Source organism: Aethina tumida, chromosome 2, assembly GCF_024364675.1.
Source record: "Aethina tumida isolate Nest 87 chromosome 2, icAetTumi1.1, whole genome shotgun sequence".
Classification (NCBI taxonomy): domain Eukaryota; kingdom Metazoa; phylum Arthropoda; class Insecta; order Coleoptera; family Nitidulidae; genus Aethina; species Aethina tumida.
The window spans coordinates 1,431,764-1,449,772 of NC_065436.1; the positions used below are offsets into that span (position 1 = coordinate 1,431,764).

At 31.8% G+C, this 18,009-nt stretch overlaps 3 protein-coding genes across 3 annotated transcripts in view; 2 read left to right on the forward strand and 1 right to left on the reverse strand.

Annotated features, from left to right (window-relative positions):
* Positions 1-18,009, reverse strand: part of LOC109601882 (E3 ubiquitin-protein ligase MYCBP2-like) — a 41,152-nt gene that overhangs the window by 8,565 nt on the left and 14,578 nt on the right. The window lies entirely within an intron of this gene.
* LOC109601890 (uncharacterized) lies at positions 1,537-17,829 on the forward strand. Its single transcript, XM_020018188.2, has 5 exons — positions 1,537-1,792; positions 12,339-12,590; positions 12,761-12,931; positions 12,986-13,278; positions 16,058-17,829. The coding sequence occupies exons 1-5, from the start codon at positions 1,646-1,648 to the stop codon at positions 17,304-17,306; spliced, it is 2,112 nt and encodes a 703-aa protein (XP_019873747.2). The 5' UTR covers positions 1,537-1,645; the 3' UTR covers positions 17,307-17,829.
* LOC109601891 (cytochrome c oxidase subunit 5B, mitochondrial) lies at positions 15,031-15,974 on the forward strand. Its single transcript, XM_020018189.2, has one exon. It carries the CDS (start codon positions 15,492-15,494, stop codon positions 15,849-15,851), a length of 360 nt encoding a protein of 119 aa, XP_019873748.2. The 5' UTR covers positions 15,031-15,491; the 3' UTR covers positions 15,852-15,974.

Sequence of the window (18,009 nt, forward strand, 5' to 3'; positions counted from 1 at the left end):
CAAAAATAACTAACTAATTAAGACTCTCTGTACAGAAGAAACTGTTGCAGTGTAATCTGAGTTGCCTACTAGCCAATGTTTGGAGCATCACAATAAGTAACTTCTTGACCTTAGGACGGTTCCATTGAGCAATTTCAGGAACGAACAACTGAATGAATCAATGGCCCCGCCCATACGTTGGGCATTGTTTCTTTTAATGGTCCTTGTATTTGTCCAAATTGATGTATTAATTTATTTTAATGGCTGAGATTTGGTGTGAATATTAAACTGTTAGAATCATTTAAACTGTTATTTATTATTATTTTGTTTGATTTAATATTTTGTCATTCAGTATTAATATTAAATACATATTTTCCACATAAATAAAAAAAATATATTTAATTACTATTATTATTTTAGCTGATACATGTTAAAAGTAAGAAAATGAAAATATTCTAAGAATAATTAATAATAATCTTTATTAGTAATATATAGTGAGTAAACTAGTATTGGACTATGTTTAATTTAATAATATTTTTAACATCTTATTAGTCACACAAATTAGAAATTACTAATTTGTTATCACTTTTAAATCACAAAGAAATTCTTGGCAGAATTAATCATTAAAAAGTCTCATAAAATATATTTAATAAAGTATAATAAAATTGTTTTTAGTTATATTTTGTAAAAAATAAGAGCTTATTTCTATTTTAAGGTTAAATCAATGTCCAAACATGTCTGACTAACATCTGCTCATGCGCAGTCTGTTTTCCTATTATAGTATAATTAAATATAAATTATTAAAAGTTTATAAGCAATTATTAATAAAAAATATAATTTGATATATTTATGAACAATGCTATTTGACTACGGATAAATAATTGAGGCTAATTTGTTTGAATTTGTTATCATTTTTTAATGACAAAGAATTCTTATAAAATATTTCTTATGAAACATTGTAAATTACCTATTTTTATCTTTTCACAGTTATATTTAGTAAAAATAACTGCTTACTCTGTTTTAAGAATAATGTTCATACATGTCCAAATTTGACTGTAATATCTGCTTATGCGTCTGTTTTCCTTTTATAGTATAATTAAATATAAATCATAAAATGTTTATAAGTAATTATCGATATAAATTATAATTGGATATGTTTCCTGACATTACTATTTGACTATTGATAAATAGTTTAGGATAATTTGTTTGAATTTCTTATCATTTTCAGAGTAAAAGACAATTTAGCAAGAATAAACATTAATTGTATATAAATAATTAACCCAAAATTGTTAATTCTGAAATATATACTTATTGACATATTGATTATTTTTATCTAAATACACATTAAACATAAAATTATCAAAAATTTGATTTTGAATTCCTTTCCCAATCGCCTGTTACGCCAGCGACTCATCAACGCCACTGCCCCCGCAACAAAGGACGCAAATAGCCCGCCCGCAAGCGCCGAACAAAGACAGACCTATACATTGGTACGGCCCCGGAGAAGTACCGTAACAGCATCAACCGAATCTCGTCCAGTCTTGTGAGCACGGCCGGTGTGTGCGTATCAGTGCGTGGCCGATCAAAACAACAACAACAACAACAACAAATGGATCAGTACCCTGAAGTGATGTAGTTTCAGTTTGTCGGAGAATGTGCGAAGAAAATGGGCACGAGACTCATTCTCGCCGCGTTCTTCATACTGTTTGGGGTGTTAGTGGATGGTGGTAGTATTTGTGAGGTGGAGGGATGCGGCTGCTCTAAGATCGCGGCCAATTGGCAGAAAGTCAACTGTACCTTCGGACCCAGCCAGGCTAGTACCCTTTTTTAAGGCTCCCCTTTTGTAGTGGAAGAAACGTTGCTTATAAAAATTATATTATAGACAAGATTTAATCTTAAGATTGTTTTTAATAACTTGATTGAGTGGTCACAAGTTCCAACTTGACCCCTAAACCTGCTCAGAAAGTTGCTAGCTTTACATACCTACATATAATTGGGTATTGAGCTAAACAGAGGCAAGTAATTTCGATTAATTAAAGTTAATTATAACCGTGCGGAGATTATTACTCATGGTGCACCAAGAATAGACCGGCAGACTGTTACACCGGGTCAGAAAGGGGAATTAACCTTTTGTTCCATCAATTGTTACCCATTTTTTGGTACCAAATATCCTGTTGCAATTTCCAAACACAATTTCAACACCAGAATAATTTATTACCAATAGTAATAGGTCAAAAACAGTGTAGGATTAATTGAGCATCTGTTCCCAAGCCCACATTATTGGTACCTTCAATCAATTAACTGTTGGGGGATGCTCATCATATACCCCATTGTTTTGTTTTATTGCCAGGCCTCGGTTAACAATAAATTGACATGCTTGAACCTGTTCTGAGGAACGATCCTTTTTCTGTTGGGCAATAAACCTTTATTACCTACTGTGCTCCTTCTATACATAGAACCACGTAATTTCTTTGTGAAACTGACTTTGGACGTCAGTAACAACAAGTGAAAACTTGCCTAATACACAAACGTAAGGAAATCTTGTTGTAAACTACAGTTAATGTTAATTTACATATTGAATGACTAATTAACATGTCAAACGAGGTTGGAAATTGGATTTATGCAAATTTAACTCAATATTTTTATGTTTATATATAAAAGTGGACTTATAATAAGCTGCAAATTAACAATTACTTGAATACAAAGAAGATAAGCACATGTCACAACAATAGAACAACCATTATGTGATGAATGATGAATGTTTTCTTAGAAACAAACGAGACTACATAATAGTAATTAGTGTTTATCTCCTGTTTGTTTTCTAAAGATCGAATACCAACAGGGTTAATTGCTGATTACAATTTAATCAGCGTACGAAAGTGAAGAAGCAACATCCTTTCACTTTTTACTCTTACAATTTAATTTTAATCAACCAAATTAGGCGCAGCAAAATAAATTATTCGTCGTAATTGTAATTTTTTCGGTATTGTTGAATGTCTTGAGGTCGAAAACGGCCGGAGGCGCAACTTATAATGTTACAAAACCCACAGACCCAGATCGAGTTTGTTGTCTGCTTGAATTGTATCACGTCAACGTTTCGTTCCATATTTTTCTACTGTGATGGTTTTTGGCTTGACTTAATTTAAGTTCGATTTATCACGTGTATTTTTATATGGGGGAAATCCAAATTTACTCGGTAAACATGTATATTTATAATCGTTTCCGTTGACGAACTAATGTTAACCAATATTTGGTAAAAGCATCGTAAAATTTATTTGTGGAACAATTTTTCCGTCATAAACAAAATTTAAATGCAATTCAAGTGCCATTTTTTGAGGAAAAAACGACATTAGAATTAGTTCTAGAATCCCTACGATGAAAATTCAGTTTTAGAATTCTACGTTTAATTTCCAGAATTCTAAAGAGAATTAATTTTATTTAATTAATTCATTGTCAAATTGTAAACTTAATTCTCCAATTTCAAGATAAATATTAGTTTTATTAAAAGGACATTAAAGTCAATTGTAGAGTCTGTTGTTTGTCATCCAAAATTCTAAAGAGAATTCATTTTATTAATATTTATGTTGTCAATCTCAAAATTTAGATTTTGTCAAATCTTAATATATTGAATATCAGGAGAAATATTTGTTTTATGAAGAAAATTCATTAGAATAAGTTTTAGAACTCCATGTTTACTTTCCAGAATTCTAAAGAGAATTAATTTTATTTAATTAATTCATTGTCAAAATGAAAACTTAGTTCTCCAATTTCATGATAAATATTAGTTTTATGGAAAGGACATTAAAATTAATTGTAGAATCTGTTGTTTGTTATCCAGAATTCTAAAGAGAATTCATTTTATTAATATTTAAGTTGTCAATTTCAAAATTTAGATTTTGTCAAATCTTAATATATTGAATATCAGGAGAAATATTTGTTTTATGAAGAAAATTCATTAGAATAAGTTTTAGAACTCCACGTTTACTTTCCAGAATTCTAAAGAGAATTAATTTTATTTAATTAATTCATTGTCAAATTGAAAACTTAATTCTCCAATTTCAAGATAAATATTAGTTTTTTGGAAAGGACATTAAAGTTAATTGTAGAGTCTGTTGTTTGTTATCCAAAATTCTAAAGAGGATTCATTTTATTAATATTTAAGTTGTCAATCTTAAAATTTAAATTTTGTCAAATCTTAATATCTTAAATATCAGGAGAAATATTTGTTTTATGAAGAAAATTCATTAGGACAAGTTTCAGTACTCTACGTCGACTTTTCAGATTTCTAAAGAGAATTAATTTAATTTAATTAATTCATTTATTGTTAAATTGAAAGCTTAATTTTTTAATTTGAAGAGGAATAAAAGTTTTATGGAAAAATACATTAGAGGAAGTTTTAGAAGCCCCCATTTGTTATCCAGAAAAACCTCATTGAAATAAGACTTACAACTGTCTGTAAATCTTTAAAAAATGTATCCTAAACTCCACAAATACTCAAAATTACGAACAAACTATTATTACATTTAAATATAGTAACTAGAGCTGTTGAAATACTGTGCCAAGAACTCCAGGTCTCTTTCTTTGCTATTCAGAACTCAAATGTTTTCCTCATAGCATAACCAGAATATAACATAATTTATTGTGTGAATTGATTTGAAAATTGGTTCCATGTAAGCAAATCTAATTACATATTGCACAAGCAGAACGTACCAAGCCCCCAATCCTTAATAACGTAATTATTTTTCGAAGGACATGGACATTCCTCCTATATCAATTTCCGGCCACTCAACCAATTACTTATTCACGTTGCTTTTCGTACTTATCTTCCGAGATAAGTATTTTTACACGGGTGCATTAACCGGATTTTACATTTTACAAATGTGTGGTGAAAGACTGTTTAAAATTCCTGAATTTATTTTGTTTATATCCAACATTAATGTTGGTGTGAAGCGGTTTCGGATTTTAGTGCTGGCTTGTTTATTTTTTTTTAAACACAATTCAGGTCGACGGTTTCAGGTTTTTAATGGGTTGTGAAATTTACTGTAAAAATTATTAGCTGTGTGTCAATTAATTAACATTAACATAATTGAGTTTTAATTGTTCTTGTTAAAAATGCTTTAAAAAAAGTGTTTGACACCCTTAAAAATAGTCGGTAATTTTAAATATATGAAATTACAAATATTTTATAGTGTTGTGCATTGATTTATTGATTGATTTCCTAAAATAATTATTGGCGAATGAGCAGAAACAACCATAATTCCAAAAGCAGTTGACAGAGTTCATGAAACTGCACAGCCAAGACATTCTGGGAAGTAGAAAGCCTGCTTATCTGCTTAATAAATTATTTAGTCATCATTTCATGTGTCGCAGTGGCTTCGAATGTTAAAACGAACCGTACCACACTTGCAGGCCTACTTTTTAGAACAGACGGTTTATTGTTTTAAAACGATGGACAAAATGTGCCTCGAAGTCTTCGTAAACGATAATAAATTCTTGGTTTTGCCTGGAATATTTTGAAACGTAGTATTTTCGCTTGGTATTGTTTCCACAAAAGATCACATTTGTCTGACTCATCTGGATCAAGAAAAGAACGAACATAAATAGACGTTAGACTTTATTATTGTTGTATTGTAAACGACATGAAAGTTTATTTGTAAAAGTAGTGATTTCTCTGGACGGTCACCATATGTTGGGCTGCCTTTATTTACTTATAATCAATTAAAATACCACGTTATAATAATATTAATTAATTAATTAATTAATAGTATTGGCTACATTTGTTCCCACGTCCCTTCTTGTAACAGTAAATGGTCGTCTGGTCTAGCTACCCAAAAAGGAAGCCGATTGTCAGACTCCATCCTTATATAAATAAACAAAACAATCATCAATTAAAGGCGACTTCGATACATATTGATGGAAACAACAATTTCATACTAGCCGGGGTTAAAACACCTGGTTAAGGGGCCCATCTCAGGTTCATCTGCGCCAAATATACTGAAAAAAAAGGGGGAGGAAATCGAGAATAGATACGTTCAATGGTCGGGCGGGTGGATTGACTACAAACAGCTGGGTTATACGATATTGTTTACCCCCTGGAATCGAATTAAAATCACAAAAACGCCGCATACCGCAACACTGTTAAGCTAGGATTACGAGGCTTATTTTGTTACACTGTTGATTGATTTAGGGTACTTAATGTAAACTATTTATATAACAATCAGGAGAACTTGAACGAAAATGTCTAAAGACAATTAATTTTTTAAATGCCAGAAGGAATATTCTGTGGACAAAGACATTAAAATGAGTTCTGGAATCCCCTATTTGTTATCTAGAACTCTAAGAAGAGATTATTTATTCTAATATGTGAGTTATTTACAGAAAAATTAAGAATTATCTAATTTAATTCTTAATTTTCCAAATGTCTTGAGAAGTACTCGTTTTGTGACAAAAATTCATTACAATAACTGTGAGAATTCTACGTTTACTTTCCAAAACTCTAAACAGAATCCATCTGTAATTTATATTTAATTAGTTTAATAATAAATTAAGGTCAAGAAATTGTAATTTTTCAAATACTAGAAGAAATATTCTGTGAACAAAGACATTAAAATGAGTTCTGGAATCCCCTATTTGTTATCCAGAACTCTAAGAAGAGATTATTTATTCTAATATGTGAGTTATTTACAGAAAAATTAAGAATTATTTAAATTAAATCTTAATTTTCCAAAAGTCTTGAGAAGTATTCGTTTTGTGACAAAAGTTCATTAGAATAACTGTGAGAATTCTAATGAAAAAATTATGAATAAAACCCAGGAAATTGTTTGTTTAATGTTTAATATAACATTTTTATTTAAAAATAATATTTTAAACATAAATAAATTATAGAATATATTTTCCACTCAAAATGACAATTGGTCATATTTAATAATGTCCCAGTTACAAATTTATAATAATTAATGTTAGATAAAAAGTTTTCTGTCTGTATGTTTTTGTTAACTGTATTTTGTGTTTTTAATTGAGTTTATTATGTGGATATTTTTAGACTGAAGTGATGTAAAGTAAAAGTGAAGAATATAAAATGAAATCGAAAGTATTAAGTTTTTATGACACAGTCGAGAATTGTCTATTGAATCTTGTCATTTACACCAAAAACTGGCAGATATTTATTCAATCCATCACCATCTAATTACAAGTAATTAAAAATGCGGTCACGTATTTAAAACATTTACCATAACAAAAGAGGAAATGGAAAACAAGCCGGAAACTTTAATTATTGTCGAATTATTTATGCTGTAAAATATCAAAAAATCCATGTTCCTTTCCTGTTTGATTATGTAGTTTTCGGGGTGTACGGAGACAAAACAACAAAAACGGAATAATAAACGTTTTGTTTGAGTGAGTGCAACGTGTTCGATGCGACGGGACACATGCTCTCGAAATAACTGGGACCCCGATGCGTTTTTATCAACAGGAAGTTCACCCATCTAAAATTATACCATGGATCCAATCGGCCGTTCTTTTATTCCTAATGTATCAATGTTTTATCTAAATTATCGATATGACTATCTTACTTATTTTAGATGGCTGTAGTTCAGTTGGTTAAAAATTGAAGTCTTCAACTTCTTCCTTCTTCTGGTAATTGAATTTCTTAATTTTAATTTAGCATTAAACTACTTAAATATGAATTATAGATGAATTCTTGTTTATTGTGATGAATTTTTGTCATAAAAGTAATACTTCTCAAGATTTAATTTATATTACACAATAAAAATTATGAGAATTTAAATAAACCAAAGACAATTTTCTAGTTTTTTAATGGTTTTTTATAGACTTTTAACGATGTTACTTTGGAACTTGTAATTTATAACAAATATTTTGAACTCTGACGAATTTATGCGTTTATCGTGGCGTATAAACACGTGTTCCCCACACTGACCTGGTTAGCCACTAATTACTTTTTTATCTCCCACCAAGAAACGGGAAGTTATTCTGTATTCCTTATCAGACAACTTACTCACCGCAATGAATCACTAATAAGAATTAGTAATTTCGGCACAATTAAGTAAGTAATTTTAAGTGCACGACCAAGTCTAGTTACGGGTAAGAAGAATCCAAGCCCGGTTCTATTTTAAGTCCATAGTTGGTTTATTTTGTGCAGGTTAACAGAAAATGAGACAAAACAGACCGGACGAAAATATTCGCAGTGGCGAGGATGTACTTTTCGAGGGTTTATTTGTCTAGTTTAAAATTTTCGACGTGTTGCCACATAATTTGTTAATTCTTCCCGTTTATTGTAAATAAATATTATGCACATGTTTTTCTATGGATAATAAACATTACGTTTTGTCCATGGAATTTTTTGGTATGTAAAAATATAAATAATCTGGCTTGGCAAGAAATCAACTGTGATGTTCATAAAGTTAAACAATGTTATCTCGAGTTACAGGCCTGTCAAAATATCTGTTATGTAAAAATTTGTTGTTCCCATAAACAAATCAATTAATAATTATGTTTGCATGTACTCATACATAATTACTCTTATTCATAAACAACTATATGGTAGATAACCAGAGGAGACTCGATAACAGATTAGAATTCCAAATGCAGTGTCAGTGATCCGATGTTTTGGAAAAGTGACCGGCCAGACCAGTTTCGAGAACTGCAGATAACCATCGAAAAGAGCCCTTTTAGGCCGTCACTGCATCCGCATTTAAATCAGATTTACTACCGTAAACGTAAATTATCCGCAGTGAATGACGGAGAGGAAGCGACGAATTAAAATTCATTTACCATTTTTCCTACTTTCTGTCTCTGTGCTTTTGTAACGGTGCTTTGCGTTGCTGATTTGGTTTTATGATCGAGTGTATTTTTAGATTTTGAATGGATGTTGTATGGGTAAAAAGTAAAAGTGGAGAACATAAAATATAATCGTGAAATTAAGTTTTTATAACCAATCTGATGATTACCAATTATGTAAAAATACGTAGGACTTTAAATCTAATCAATTTTCTGTATAATTAAACGAAATCTCAAACAATGAGGACACAAATAAATAAGTTAAGGGCGCCAATTTTAAAGATTTCTAAAACTTTTAATTTATTTAGAACTCTTTTCATTTCCTTTCTATAAATTAATATGCAATTTGATGTATTAATAATATTTATAACATTTTGAGGAGAACTTTCAAATAAGAAATGCAAAACTTTAATATTTTTTAAATATACCATATAAATAAGTTGGGCGCCAATTTTAAAGTTTCTTAAAAAACTTATTTATTTATTTAGAACTTTTTTATTACTTTTTTTTGTAAATTGATATGATTATATAAGAATAATAATTTATAAACAATTTTAAAACACATGTGTATCTTAAATAGAATTTTAAATGTACCATATAAATAAGTTGGGCGCCAATTTTGAAGATTCCTAAAAAATTCTTAATTTATTTACAACTTTTTTCATTATCTTTCTGTAAGTTAATATGCAATTTGAAGTACTAATAATATTTATAACATTTTGAGGAAAACTTTCAAATAAAAAATGCAAAATTTTAATAATTTTTAAATATACCAAATAAATAAGTTGGGCGCCAATTTTTAAGTTTCTTAATTTTCTTATTTAGAACTTTTTTTATTACTTTTTTGTAAATTGATGTGTAATTTGATTGTAAATTTAAGAATAATAATTTATAAACAATTTTAAAACACATGTGTATCTTAAATTGAGTTTTAAATGTACCATATAAATAAGTTGGGCGCCAATTTTGAAGATTAGATTTATTTAGAACTTTTTTTATTACCTTTTTGTAAATTAATATAAAATTTAAAGTATTAATAATATTTATAACATTTTAAGAACTTTTAGATAAAGAGGGGAATACTTTAATAGATAGAATTTTTACACAATGTGAAGCACAAATAATTAAAATACTATTGTAAATGCTTGTGTAAAAAAGTTGTAAAGTATGATAGTTGTTCCAGTTATTCAAATCATATCCTGTCGGTCCTTTTGTTTTAATCAATTAGTCACTGTGTCAACGTGAGAAAGAATGTTCCGTCGAAGCGATAAAACTCTGCGAAGAAACGTTTTCGTTTATTTAGTGTCATCAAGTGAAGAACAATCCGTCGAATTCCCAAAACAAACCCATTTTTAAATCACGAATTGTGCGTGTCCACAGTTAAAAGCGTTCAAAAACCGTGTATTTATACCGCGACGGCATTTTAAATTTGGCAGTCTGGAATGTGAGACGCGTACAATCCACCAATTCCGTTTTTCGCTATTTTAATCGTCCCATTATGCTTCCAGAACCTGTTCTCAGTTTTAATTTATTTAATAGTTTTCAAACACACCATTTCCGACACAACAAACAACAACAAATTACTACATACAACATTTTTCCTTAGAAATGTGCCACATCAGTTAATTAGCATAAGTCTGGTTAATAATTAATCAGTAATAAACCGGTCGTACCGTAGTACAGTTTTCCTTGATGCAGTTACGGTGAAAAATCACCAATCTGGTCGCAATTTCAACGTCCATTTATGGAAGTGCGCAACTCATTTTATTCACTTGCTCAAATGCATAACTTGTTGCGCAACGTCCATTAAAACACACACCGGTACGATTAACAAATAAATTAACGAATTAAAACAAGCATGAAATATTAAATTTAAGTTATAAATAGCACAAAACACATTTGCCACCAATCAATAGTGACACCAACTAATAATAATTAGCGGAGATAATAGAGACAATGAACGACAGTCAGTTCTTCAAATGATCCGGGTTAGAAGCATTGCTGACCTTTGAGTCACGACAAAAATTAAGCCAGGCATTTCAGCTATTTATTATAAGGGTCGTTTTAAACTTTAAATTGTCCCAGTCAAGTTTTTTTATAATTTTATTTAATGTACAAATTGAAGAAATTATGGAGTAGTAGTAGTACCAGTAAAATTACTGTATTTATCTTACTTAATTAATGTATATAGGCTCAAAATGTTCATAAATAAGCTCTCTATAACATCAAATAGTGACTTGGTACATTCAACTGATCATAGTCACTTAATTACCATAGTTGTAAGCTTGTGTAATGGTTTAAAATGTTGGTATATCTTGCTTCTCCATTTATAATGAAACCAGAGCAAATTCTCATCAGAAGTACCGTTTCTACAAATCAATATGTCCCTCCATGTCCTCCAATTTGGAAAAACATGACTTTCTTGTGGATATTTCAAAAACAAGGACTAACTGCAAAAAACTATTAATATTTTCGAATTCTGTGGATAATTTCACTTCAGAAAATTTATTTTTTATACAAGTTAACTTGATTTTATTCTTGTTACAGCTCAAAATAATAAAATAAGGGCGAAAAGAAGCTCAATACACTGTTCCAGTAAAATGGCTGTATTTATATTATTTATGAAACTAGATGTATGTCTGTGAGCTCAAAATGTTCATAAATAAGCTCTCTATAACATCAAATAATTAAAAAATTTTATTTGGTCCATTTCCTGTAACTATTAGTGCCTGAAAGTGAGAAAATATGAAATGGAAGACGAAGAAGTGACTTGGTACATTCAATTAATCATAGTCACTTAATTATTATACTTGTAAGGTTGTGTAATGGTTTAAAATGTTAGTATATCTTTCTTCTGCCATTTACAACGAAACCAGAGCAAATTCTCATCAGAAGTACCGTTTCTACAAACCAATATGTCCCTCCCTGTCCTCCAATTTGGAAAAACATGACTTTCTTGTGGATATTTCAAAAACAAGGACTAACTGCAAAAAACTATTAATATTTTCGAATTCTGTGGATAATTTTACTTCAGAAAATTTATTTTTTATACAAGTCAACTTGATTTTATTCTTGTTACAGCTCAAAATAATAAAATAAGGGCGAAAAGAAGCTCAATACACTGTTCCAGTAAAATGGCTGTATTTATATTATTTATGAAACTAGACGTATGTCTGTGGGCTCAAAATGTTCATAAATAAGCTCTCTATAACATCAAATAATTAAAAAATTTTATTTGGTCCATTTCCTGTAACTATTAGTGCCTGAAAGTGAGAAAATATGAAATGGAAGACGAAAAAGTGACTTGGTACATTCAATTAATCATGGTCCCTTATTTGCCATAGTTATGAGGTTGAGTAATTGTTTAAAATGTTGGTATATATTTCTTCTACCATTTACAATGAAACCAGAGCAAATTTTCATCAGAAGTACCGTTTCTACAAACTGTCGAGGTCCTCAAGTTAGGATAAAGATAACTTTTAGATAGATTTTCCAAAAACTATTAACATTTTCAAATTCTACAGTGTATAAAAGATGTATTAAATTGTTTTCTGTATTTACAGGACGTCCAAATAAAACGGGACATGCTGCACGCCAACCTGATGGAAGTGTACATAATAAACGGAAACTCGGTGCAGTTCCTGCAAGGCGCCTTCGGTTCCGTTCCCGCATTATCCCTGGTCAGCATCTACGGCGTGAACCTGGTCCAAATCGACACTAAATCCTTCCAGAGCATCAACTCTAGTCAGCTGCTGGTCGAAATCAAAGACTGTGATGAAGTTACCGTTAAGACTGGCGCATTCGACAACATGCAAGTGAGTAATTCGATTATGGCGGGTGCATTAACCTGCGGCACGACCAAAAAAAGATCGATTAAAATTCATTTGGGCGGACGCACGTCCGCATCAATTAGTAAATCGTTTGCGTAAATGAACCGTGAAAGTTCCTTCCTTATTTAATCGTCGATTGCGTTATTTGCTTTCAGGCACTGGTTGATTTCGAGGTGTACAACTGCAACGCCGTGTCCATCGGCAAGTCTGCCTTCAATCGCTTGCTCTCCAGCAAGTTCGAAAACATAGAGAACCTGGACTTCTCCGAGAACACGTTTGAGCTCCAGAATCAGGGGTCTATAGGGAAGCACGGTCCCGTCACCGACGTAAGGCCACAACTCCTTTAATTTTGGCAATTTTTACCACCTCTTTGATTGTAGATCACCATCGAAAACGCGACAATTAATGAAATACCAAAGGAGACGTTCTTTTCCTCGCTGAACGAAGTCAAAATTCACAACTCACAAATCCAGAGGATACACAAGGAGGCGTTCAGGGCGACGACCATCTCCTCCATAAGAATAAGCAACACGTCTATTGGAACGGTGGAGGCGAGCGCCCTGTTGGGGCGGTCGTTGGTCACCAGTTTTCTGATTGACAAGTGCACCATCGAGAGGTTGGAACCCGGGGCGATTATGGCTGGATTTAATAATTTCGCCGTACAACACTCGAGGTACAACGTCCCTCCCTTTTGAAGTCTGACCTTTATTAATAAATTAACCGGTGGACGTCAAAGCATAGAATAAGTTTATATAAACGACAAAGAGATTTATAACTTTAGACTTGTTTATTCACATTTAAATTATTTATAGTCTTGGTAGATACACAAGAATGTTGTTACATGTTTATTTGTCATATCAAATTATTTATTTATATTCTTAAATCTCTATTTGTCATATTTGAAAATGTTTATTTCATATGTTTAATATCTTATATAGTAAAATAAGTTTATACAAGTTAGATACATAAATGTCAAAGAATTTTATACCTTCCGAGGCAATTTTTAAATGTCTATTTAATTTAAGTTCCTTACATTAATAGTAAAAGTACGAGAGTCCTCTTAAATGGTTATCAACATTATTTCAGATGATTTATTTTATATTTTTTCATTTTTATAATGTAAAACAAGTTTAGATAGTTAAATACATAAATAACAAAGACTTTTATCACTTCTGAGACAATTTGTTCTTGCTTATTCTCATTTAAATTAATTTATTTGTAGGAGGGCAACAAGAATAGTCTTAAATGATAATTTGTCTTATTTCAAAGTGTTTATATCATATGTTTACTATTTTATAAAGTTAAATAAGTTTATAAAAGTTAGATACATAAATATCAAAGAATTTTGTACCTCCAGAGGCAATTTTTTAATGTCTATTTAATTTAAATTATTTACATTAATAGTAGAAGTACGAGTGTACTCTTAAATAGTTATCAACATTATTTCAGATGATTTATCTTATATTTTTACATTTTTATAATGTAAAATAAGTTTAGATAGTTAAATACTTAAATAAGAAAGAGTTTTATCCCTTCTGAGACAATATGTACTACTTATTCTCATTTAAATTAATTTATTTGTAGGAGGGCAACAAGAATAGTCTTAAATGACTATTTGTTTTATTTCAAAGTGTTTATATCATATGTTTACTATTTCATAGAGTAAAATAAGTTTATAAAAGTTAGATACATAAATGTCAAAGAATTTTATACCTCAAGATACAATTTTTTAAATGTCCATTTAATTTAAATTACTTACATTAATAGTAAAAGTCCTCTTAAATGGTTATCAAGATTATTTCAGATGATTTATTTTATATTTTTACATTTTTATAATGGAAAGTAACTTTAGATAGTTAAATACATAAATAACAAAGAGTTTTATCACTTCTGAGACAATTTTTACTTGCTTATTCTCAGTTAAATTAATTTATTTGTAAGAGAGCAACAAGAATAGTCTTAAATGACCATTTGTCTTATTTCAAAGTGTTTATATCATATGTTTACTATTTTATAGAGTAAATTAAGTTTATAAAAATTAGATACATAAATGTCAAAGAATTTTAAACCTTCAGAGGCAATTTTTAAATGTCCATTTAATTTAAATTACTTACATTAATAGTAGAAGTACGAGTGTCCCCTTAAAAGGTTATTAACATTATTTTAGATAATTTATGTTATATTTTTACATTATTATAATGTAAAATAAGTTTAGATAGTTAAATACATAAGTAACAAAGAGTTTTATCACTTCTGAGACAATTTGTACTTGCTTATTCTCATTTAAATTAATTTATTTATAGGAGGGCAACAAGAATAGTCTTAAATGATCATTTGTCTTATTTCAAAGCGTTTATATCATATGTTTACTATTTTATAGAGTAAAATAAGTTTATATAAGTTAAATACATAAATGTCAAAGAATTTTATACCTCCAGAGACAATTTTTAAATGTCCATTTAATTTAAATTATTTACATTAATAGTAGAAGTACGAGTGTCGTCTTAAATGGTTATCAACATTATTTCAGATGATTTATTTTGTATTTTTACATTGTTATAATGTAAAATAAGTTTAGATAGTTAAATACATAAATAACAAAGAGTTTTATCACTTCTGAGATAATTTGTACTTGCTTATTTTCATTTAAATTATTTTATTTGTAGGAGGGCAACAAGAATAGTCTTAAATGACCATTTGTCTTATTTCAAAATTATTATCAACAGTAATTTTATTATTAGATTATCTCAGTAATTTCAGAATTAAGAGTTTTAGTCGTAGTTTCTTTAATTAATTAAATTTGACATTGACAACCGTACATCATCAAAGTAGTCATTGTTGTCAGCACGACAAAAATAGTGACAACATAACTTGTCAATTGGCAAAATGTCCGCCCTTTGCGCAAGAATCTTGTCGTCCTCCGCAAGAAAACCCATCCGCTTTATGTTGGCCGCCAAGCACACCTCGATGGGCGATCCCATCGAGCACGCCACCGGCCTGGAGAAGCGCGAGATGCTCGCCAAAATGTCGGGCAACGAGAACCCCTTCGACATAAAGGTCATAAAACGCGGCTGCGGCACCAAGGAAACACCGAACGAGATACCGTCCGCCTTCGACGCCCGTCTCATCGGCTGCATCTGCGAGGAGGAGTCCACCAGCATCTCCTGGATGTGGCTGCACAAGGGCGAGCCCAAGAGATGCGAGTGCGGACACTGGTTCTGTCTCGTGCACAAGGCCCCTCTATAAACAACCTTTTCATTTATAATTTATCAGGAAATTACTGTATTTTAGTTGCTCTTCCCTTTTGAACGTCAAATTTTGGTACTATTCATGAGTTGTAGTTGATAAATAAAGGATAATTCCTATAACTTTCGTTTGTATACTCTGTAAATTGGTCACAAACTTATTTTACACTTAGATAAACCATTCATTGACACATTTTCTTGTTTCAGAATTACGGTGATAGGCAAAAACGCCGTGTCCAGCACAGTCGCCAACGTGGAGATTGTAGGGAACGAAATCGCCGACTTCCACGCCGAAGGATTCAAGTTCGAGAAGTGGAACAAGATCACGTTCAAGCAGAACATCATCAAAAACCTGGAGTCCAGCTTCATCGACGTGTTGCCCAGCGAGATTAACAAAAACTTCACCTTCAAGGCCAACGACTTGTACAACGTTGAGGAGAACGCCTTGAGCTTCATGAGCAAGCTGGACGACACCATTTTGTATGTGGATGACAATTACTTCAACACCTCTTGTGATTGTTCCATGGATGACTGGTTGATGAAGGTCACCAACGGTAGCAACCAAATAGACCGCATAAAACAAACGAGCTTCTGCAAAGTCAGTGACTACATGGCCAAGTGTCTAATTTTAGAAGAGGGCTTGATCAACATCACCAACTTCACCAAACTCTCCTGCAACAAGACCATAAAGTGTGAGCCGTACAAGGGGGAGGTGCGCCTAATCAACACCACAAGCAAAATCTTCTTCCCCGACGACTCCAATCGCAAGACCTGGCTTATAGTGATCCTGACCGTCACCGGAGTACTGATAGCCCTGATCGTGTGCACGTTCGCCGTGATGCTGGTACGTGGCGGTAGATGGCTGAAGCGCAAAGGCTACTTCAGGAACATCCACTACAACCCGAACGAAACGAGCCACGACGACGAGAACACCATGGTCACCATGGACTACAACGAAACCCTGGAAATGCCGGATGAACTAACCCTGGACTTCCTCCAGCAGTTGTCGCAGAAGCTGGACGACCCCAGCACCCACCAACAGGCCTCGGAGATGATCGAGCGTCTGTACGAGATGTTCATCGTGGACGACAACTACGACAACAACCGGCACGAGGACGCCCACCTGTACGAAGAACTGGCCAATATGCCCCCGCCTCCGTACCAGGAGGAGGACAAGCCGCAGAACAACAACACGAACGGCGCCAGGAGCATACTCAACTTGTTGGAGGAGCGGCTCAACTTCGACAACAACGACGAGGACTCATCAGCTAAGCCCTCCATGACGTCCGAGTACTCAGAGCCGTCGGACGCAGCCGTTCACCTATACTCGGAGCTGAAGCAGAACCAAAACACGGGCACGGTGAAGAAGTCCAACCTGGACTTGAGCAACAGGCCCCTGCCCAGCCAGCCCCAGGAGACTTTCATGGAGGCAGGCCCGTCAAAAAGTAATCACTAGATCTCGTTGTTTTCCCCCCTTGTTGTAAATAGTAAAGGTTTCAGTTTATTATTATTATTATTATTATTATTATAGAAAAAATGTATCTATTTATGTTGTCTAGATTTAAAAGATTATCTATGCCGAACTCCTGTAAATATTCATCAAAGAGAATATTCGCATATCAGACTTGTACAGATTATTTTATAAGGTTTATTTGTTATTTTTTTGTTGTTTTACCACTACTTTGATCCATCCAATTTATAGTGTAATGCCATACGATTTATCAATGCAAATTTTTTGATAAAGACACTTAAAGTACTCGGTACTTATCCATTCACACCAGACAGTTTTACACGCTGAATTAACTGCAAATTAACCTGTTAACTGTGATAGTGTAAATACGTGGCGGACGAGGTAGACACGAACTTTTTTTTATTGAATATCTCTCGTTTCGTTTTAGTTTAGTCTAAAAGTAATGTAATAACTGTATATTTTGCAATAATTGTATTTTATATTGATCAATAAAAGTACTTGTAGCAAATTCTGAGTTTAAATCAATATTTTCAGTAGTTTCCTACAAACCAAATTGTTGTAAACTATTTTATGCAATTATTTGGCCATGGTGCAGTGGATTAAATGTCAGTTGTTTGGGTGTTTACTCAACAAGCTCTTGTTTTTTGGGGCAGTAATCATTTAGTAAGTGCTTAATAAATTTCAAAAA